Genomic DNA, 8008 nt, shown 5'->3' on the forward strand with positions numbered 1-8008 from the left:
CAGCTGAAGGGGTATCACTAGGAGAAGCATACATTCTTTGTATGAAATGCTGTGCTACATAAACTATAAAATTTACCTGAATATTAATAATTAATTAACTTAGTAGTTTACTTTCCAAATTGCATCATTTGCATTGTGCCATTTTGAATTCAGCATTTTTTTTTATCATTTCAAAGTGGTTAATAAGGAGAAAACATACCACCTTGTATAAAAATGACAGATTCTGGGGTGAAGGGTGAGGGATGAGGGGAGATACAGGTCCTCAGAGGGAAAAAGTGAGATGGGAGCAGAGAGTTGCTAAGAATCTCTCGGTTTTACTTAGTTTTTGACAAAGATTTCATTCACCAGTAGGTAAAAGCGTTTCATTAAACCAGAGAGTGTTCGGATGGAGAAATAGCTTTACCAGAAGTCATTGAGTCCATCTGCCTAAATCTATTTACTTATGGATATTTTCATTCATTCACTTATTCATGCCTTCAGTTTTGACACAGATGGCAGCTTTTCAAGAGTACATTTTAGTTATGAAATTAAGCATATTTGTTGCAAAACAAGTCCGACAACTCAGACAAGCACGAAGCTCCTGCTGCTTGTGGCTCCTTTCAATGTCATGTTACTAAAGTAACAATGTTAACAGCGTGGCCAGTGACTTTGCACAATTCTCTCTATGATCATGTCCATAGGCACACACCAATGTCTTTTACACATGAGGTAGGTTTTACCCCCACCTTTTTCACCTTTGTTTACATGTTGGGGGGTTGGTCAACGAGAAGATCTGACCTCTGGTTGATCTGTGATCTGGACCCTGGCAACTGGAGGCTCCTCTCCCAGACCCTGTCCGTGCATTCTGCCTGCCTTCTCGGCTCCCAAAAACTGCCCCAAGGACACAGCCTTGAGACAGTCATGTGTTCTTGGACGCTCTGGACGGCATGTGTGACTGCCTCTATCTAATCTTTCAAGATTGGGCGGGAGGCAGAAGGGCTATGGTCTTACTGCTGCGCCCAGGACAACCTCGCAAGTAAGTTCTCTTGTCTGTTCAACCTGCTCCCTACCATTCCGGAGTGGCCTGCTTCTCTCTTTGGTCTCTCCCTGCCTTTGGTGATGGGGGCGGGTTGCGGATTTCAGCGGAAGCTCCCCAGGAAGTTGCAAACCCACACAAACTGTGATCGGTTCTACAGATTAAGGTTTGACTTGATTTTTTTTTCTTATCTATCAATGATTGTATCAGGACGTTTCCTCCGAACCAAAACATTAATATTTAATTTACTTTGTTTAATAATTAGCCACCCAACACTTCAAGGAGAGAATGTATGTTTCTCCTAATGATACAAATTGAGGTTCTTTCCTTCCCCCCCCCCCCCCCCACAAATGATGTTGCAGCATTTATGTCTGGTGTTGATATTGCGACAGCACAGATTTCCAAATGTAAGAGAGCCAGGTCAACGAGTATGTGAATTTTAACAGAAATCATCAAATTACTTTCTGAAAATGTAGCTGTTCTATACTTAGCTACTGTCGCTAAGTGCAATGTCGTGATCTATATTCGTTGGCAACCTTACCAGCATTGCACAAATCGTTGTGATGTCTGCTAACGTGCCAAATGGAAAAGAAACACTGTCTTGTCATTGTAATTTCATGTTTCCCAGCCATTGTGGAGTTCAGCAACCTTTAGTATATTTATATTTTTGGCAATTCCCATTTCCAGCTGTACCCATTGCTCATCGAGCCATTTATTGGCCCATGTCCCTCCTGTGTGTCATACACATGTACATTTGGGCTCAGGACTTTCTCATCGGGACATTACCTTATTGTAAGTCACCTATTTTGCAAAAGCCCTCTCACTTTCCATTGTTCAACAGAACAAGGTGTATGAACCTTTATTAATGAACACTGTTGACCTTTCCCTTACAACATTTGCTCTCTAATCTGGAATAAATGTCCTCCCACATATGAGACTATATAAATGTTCCTCTGTACTTTCTGTTCGCATATAGTACATTTGTACCTTTAATATATCTGTAAAGTATTTTGTATTCCCCTTCACTTTATAATGGAGAAGACTGATGAAAAAAATATAAGCAGTCTATAAGTAACCTGGTAACTACTCAGGAATAAAGGGAACTTCTAGTTCTCAGCCCAGTGTTCTTTTGACATGTTATAAACCAACGTCTAAGGTACAACACAACAGACTTCTAATTACCAAAACTGCTGGAGAAGTTTTCCTTTCAAACTTCATCCCAAATGTGTATCTTACCTCCTTATTCCCCAAGCTGTAGACGAGGGGGTTCCACATGGGCATCACCACAGTATACAACAGAGAAATCACTTTATTGAGATTCAGGGAGGGACTTGAGCCAGGTCGAACAGAGATAAAGAGTCCCATACAGGATGGAGACAACTACCAGGTGAGAGGAGCAGGTGGACAAAGCGTTCTGCCTCCCATGAGCAGTCTGGATCTTCCAGATGGCCACCAGGATGCAAACATGGGAGACCATCATGATCAGGCCACTGAAGATTCCTGTAGATCCAGCCAAAAAGAAAAGTGTAAGTTGAGTCACGGAAGTGTCTGCACATGTAAGAGAAAGCAGAAGGGAAATATCACAGAAAAAATGATTGATGATATTTGGACCACACAAGGGTAAGCAAAAAGTCAGTGTCATATAGGTCATGCTGCTTAGAAGAGCCATGCCATAAGGCCCTATAACCAGCTGCACAGAGACCCTCTGGGACATAATCAGGGCGTGCAACAAGGGCTTACCGATGGCCAAATACCAGTCATGTGCCATGGACGTCAGGAAGAACCATTCAGATACCACAAAGAAAGAAGAGAACCACATCTGTGTGGTACAACCCTGAGAGAGCTGACTTTTTTCTCTGCAAAGTTATCACACAGCATCTTGGGGGCAATGCAAGAGGAACAATACCTAAAAGGACAAGGGGCTAAGAAAAATACATAGTCATTCACTGGTCAGTGGTAACCTGTGTAAGAAATTTAAAAGTACATTTTATTTTTGCAATGTTAATTAGCATACACAAAATTGCTCCTTTTAAAAAATTTTTAATGTTTATTTATTTTGAGACAGAGAGAGACAGAACACAAAAAGGGGAGGAGCAGAGAGATGGGAAACAGCGAATCTGAAGCAGGCTCCTGCTTCCGCACAGAGCCTGACATGGGCTTGAAACCACAAAACATAAGATCCTGACCTGACCTGAAGTCAGTCGCTCAGCTGACTGAGCCACCCAGGCGCCCCATATTCATCACAGCTTCTTCAATGTATTACAAGTGTTTTTTAATCTGTAAAGGAGGCAGTTAGGAAAACAGCACTGGACGGGCAACGGTATTCCTGAGGAATAGTTCCTGTCCGTTGGGACACCGTGCAAACTTGCGCGATTTATACTTGATCTTTTTGGATTCGGGACCCTCTGCCATCAAAAGAGCAGTCTAAGTATCAAATCTAAATTTCCCATGGGTTCTAAAATTGTATTTGAAACGAGAACAGTATCTGTATGTCATCTTTATCACATGACAGAATAACAATGCCTACCTAGGAATACCGTAACCAGTGAGATTGTAAGAAATGATGAAAAATTCAGACCCTGATAATAGACATTTGGGGTCGGCTAAACGGAACAGAAATAAAGCCCTTTCAGTTCCTGTTTTGATGGAGAGGATAGTGCCATTCAGATGAAATGAAGACAACATTCATATCTGTGTATATTAATCTCTTCCCCTTATAAAAGGCTTACAAAGAGAAATGTCAACAAATGTCGGTAGCATTATTTACTAGGGGGAGTTCTATGGAAACACATAATAGTCATTTTTATGTTTATAAAGGACAGGCCTGCAAATGAGAGATTGGATACATTTACTCTTTAACCATCATGAGTACAGAGGATTCATGTTTGGGGTTAAGTGAAGTGAAAATTTTCCAGTAAAATATTCATGTAATTCATATAATCATATCATATAATACAAAAAATGAAATATAATGGTTTGGGAGGCACTGAGATGCCCTTCCTTTGAGACTAATTAATCTATCAAATATTGTATAGGAACTTTCCATGGAAATCAAAAGAAAAATTAAATATCCACTCTAGTCTCAACTGACTCGATCATTAGCGGCAATGTTACCATACATTTCCATGAATATATGAATATATTTTGTTCATTGAAATAAAATTATTTCCCCTAATTCCCTGTAATGTTTATAAAACTATTTAAGGCATAAATTCTGAAAAGTGATCTCTGTTTTATTAACACAATGTGTGAAATGCTTACCATTTTTATTGTTACAAAATTTTTAAGTATTTTTCTGACTCATCAACTGAGTAAAAACACATCAACCTGTTTAAAATGACAGTAAGGAACACAAAGTGTAGGATTATCCGTAAGAAAGATTCCAGATTCATATGTTTGTTACCAGGTCAAACAATTTCCTATATTAAGAAAAATATTCACACTTTGAAGATAGAGTGATTGAACCCTGAAATGCTACAGTGACAAAACAATAGTTAATATAATGTTTGTGCCCCCTGAGTTTATCATTACTTGAGAATTATCTGTGGAATTGCTTATTAATGGCAGCACTAAAATCAATCGCGGGAAATAGTGCCTAGGCATAAAAAGAAAGCCCGCTTTTCAAAGCAGTGTTTGATAAATCCAAGATGACATATGCCACAGCATTTCAGAGAAAGCTCCCTTCTTCACTGAGAGCTGAAGTGGTTGGAAAAACACCGCTTTCGTTTCATGCCTAACAGTTCAAAATCTACGTGCAATGGCAGGCAGTGGTTGTGGACATTTGTGGACCTACCAGGTGAGGGCGTTTGGTGAGGGGAACGTGCTTCCATCCTTCCATTGCTCAGCACGCAAACAGGAATAAGACTCCGCCTCCCCTGTAAGGGGGACGATTTCTATGACCTTTGCATTTCTACATTCGGTGACCCGAGAATTTACCTGGACGTTGAAGTATCAGAAAGAGAGAAGAAGATCCGCCTTAAAATCGGGATCAAAACCTCAGTTATTTAGTGACCTGAAGAGCTGGACTAAACCAAAGACCACTCTCTCTGGGGTACCTCGGACAATGAGTTTATGTTGCCACAGATCAGGTTCATTCTGAAGTCTTGCTAGTGTATTTCAAAACTTGCTGTTAATCAATATGCGGGATACTCATTTCTTTAAGTTCATAGTACCCCTGGCTGAGTTCAAGGTAAATCAAAGCACAGACTTTTCAAAGAAGGAGATGTCATTGTGCACGAAAATGGTTGGGAAATATTTCATGGGCAGATTGGTTTGGAAAGGTGGACAAGCTTGAGATGACCTGAAATTGAGAGGAAGGACATTTCGGGTAGAACTAAGGAGATGAACAGAGGCAGGGAGGCAGGAACATTCAACTTGATTGGAATAAAGCTTCATGAAGGAGAGAAGAAAATATCACATTGAGGGAACAGTGGCATAGGCAGAATAATGGTCTCCAGTGATATCCACCTCTTAACCCCAGGGACCGGTGATCATGTCACCTTGCGTGGTAAAAAGTGACTTTACCCATGTTATTCACTTAAGGACCTTGGAATGAGGAGATTATCTGTGAGCCCTTCTCAGGAGATGTAAGTAGGGAACATGGGCAGATATGCAACTTTGCGGGTTTTGAAGATGAAGGAAGGGGCCATCAGCTAAGAAATGTGGGCAGGGTTTAATAGCTGGAGAAACCGGGAAACAGTTTCCTCTAGAGATTCCAGGAAGCAATGCAATCCTGCCAACACCTGACTGTAGTCTGGTGAGACCCATGTTGGACTCCTTAGCCTGCAGAGCATTAAATCAATACATTTGTCTATACAACATTGTGTTGTTTTAGCCACTAAACTTGTGGTAATTTGTCAGGACAGCATTGAGAAACTAAAACACATAGGTTGGATGACCTCAGTCACCACTTTCTCTCAAAAACCTTCTAGGATCCCCTAAAAGGGTTATGATCTCCCACCTCTGAAACTGCCATAGCATTTCCCCAGTAGCTCGTCTCCACTGTCATCTGACTTTTAGAGTCAAGGACATGGTCTTACAATGGTCTGTATCCTATGAAGTCCTGATGTCAGAGAGTTGCAGAGAAGACATATTCTGTAAGCATTTTTGAGCGACGTGTAAATTAAAGCAAAAATATTTCACAATCCGTAATAATTTGAATGTAGGATTTAAGTTATATCATACACTTTGCTTAAAGAAGGTAGAATAGGGGCACCTGCGTGGTTCAGTTAGTGAAGCATCTGACTCTTGATTCCAGCTCAGGTCATGACCTCAGGGTTTGTGGGTTCATGCCCTGCATCAGGCTCTGTGCTAACTGTGGAGCCTGTTTGAGATTCTCCCTCTTTCGCTGCCCCTCCTCAGGTCTCTCTCTCTCTCTCTCTCTCTCTCTCTCTCTCTCAAAATAAATAAATGAACTTAATTTTTTTAATCAAGTGGTATAAAGCCATTTTGCCCTTTTCTTCTACTTGAAACCAACCAAAACCGGTAAGGAAACAGACAATAAAAACAAGAAAAGATAAAGAAAATGACACTTTATGAAACTTCAAGAGAAGGAAATGATATGATATGAAAAAGATGATAAAGCAAATTCTATTATAGGAAAATGCTTCACTTTGACATTGAGAAAAATTTTCCCTCTGAAGAATGTAAACACTAAAAAAAAAAAGATATAATTGCTTAATATAATGGCTAGCTAACTGGCTGACTAGAGGTGGTCGTCAAGAGGATGTAGCTACCCATTGACCGTCTAGCTGGACCTGGGCAATCAGAGGCTCTGAGGCCCCCACCCACCGTCCTTGGAATGTACACTCTGCCCACCTGTCCACAGAGTGAGCTGTTTTCAAGGAGGCAGCCTCAAGGGAGTAATGTGTTGTTGAGACGATCTGGATGGCGTATGTGACTGAATCCAGTTAAGGTCCCTTTATAAATGTTTAAGGGGGCGCCTGGGAGGCTCTGTCGGTTAAGTGTCCAACTCTTGATTTTAGCTCAGGTCATGATCTCATGGTTCCTGGGTTCGAGCCCCACATCCGGCCCTGCACTGACCGCATGGAGCCCACTTGAGATCTTCTGTCTCCTCTCTCTTTCTCTAACCCTCCACTGCTCATGCTCTCTCTCTATCTCTCTCAAAAAATTAATAAACTTTAAAAGATTCCGGCAGGCAGGTGTGGAGAGATGCTCATCATGCTGCTGTCCCAAAGGAGCATTATCTGGAAGTGTTCTTCTTTGTTAAACTTGCCACCTGCCATACGATGTGGGCTGCCTCTTTCCTCAGTCTCTCCTGCCCTCTGACGACAGCGGCCAGTTTTAGATGTTACCTAGGTAATTCCCAAGTTTAGGAACCAACAATTGGTGAGCCAGCTAGGAGACCTAAGAATGGAGTCTCGGGAAAGAGGCATCAGGAGGGAAATCTCAAGTTGGCCCGTGACCTCTGTATGGGGAGGGGTGGCCTGTGTGTGGATGCTGGTGGACCGCCGCTTGAGTGCAGAGATGCCCCCAGATGCCAGCTGCTTCGATGCCCCTGTTTGTGGGACTGCTGCAAAGTACGGAAGAAGTGGCTGCATGGTGGGCTGGCCTCTGCTGTGGGAAGCCTGCCTAGTCACCTACGCACAGCTAGAGACTGACGCTTGCGTTAGAAAGTTAGAAGAGCTGAGGTTAGAGAAGAAAGGGCAGGTGTCCACCCCCTGCTGTCTTCGGGGCTGGCAGACGAGGTGTGCTTACGTAGAACTAAACTTAATTTTCCTTCATCTGCTAAGCCATGTAGGTTTCTTGGACTATTGCTCTATCTTGATAAGATTGTGAGAGTTTTTCTTTCTCTTCTAAGTAATCTGGGCTTTATCAAAATTATTTCCTTGCTTTCTGTTGTCTCTATCAAGTGTTTGATTACTTAAGAATCCATCTTTACTAGACTTACAGGAAAAAACTAAGAGACTATCAGAAAAATACTGTCCTCAATGTTTTATTAGTGAAAGTAAGAGATATAAACATAAATGTGTT

The 8008-nt window shown here is 41.6% G+C and overlaps 1 protein-coding gene across 1 annotated transcript; it reads right to left on the reverse strand.

Annotated features, from left to right (window-relative positions):
• Window positions 1-759: 759 nt before the first annotated feature.
• On the reverse strand, window positions 760-6046 carry LOC115526409 (olfactory receptor 998-like). Its single transcript, XM_030333810.1, is given in 5 exon segments — window positions 760-870; window positions 2252-2369; window positions 2371-2851; window positions 2854-2893; window positions 6029-6046. Coding segments are annotated over 5 exon segments (768 nt in total).
• Between the last annotated feature and the right edge of the window lie 1962 nt (window positions 6047-8008).

Source organism: Lynx canadensis, chromosome D1 (genome assembly GCF_007474595.2).
Source record: "Lynx canadensis isolate LIC74 chromosome D1, mLynCan4.pri.v2, whole genome shotgun sequence".
Lineage (NCBI taxonomy): Eukaryota > Metazoa > Chordata > Mammalia > Carnivora > Felidae > Lynx > Lynx canadensis.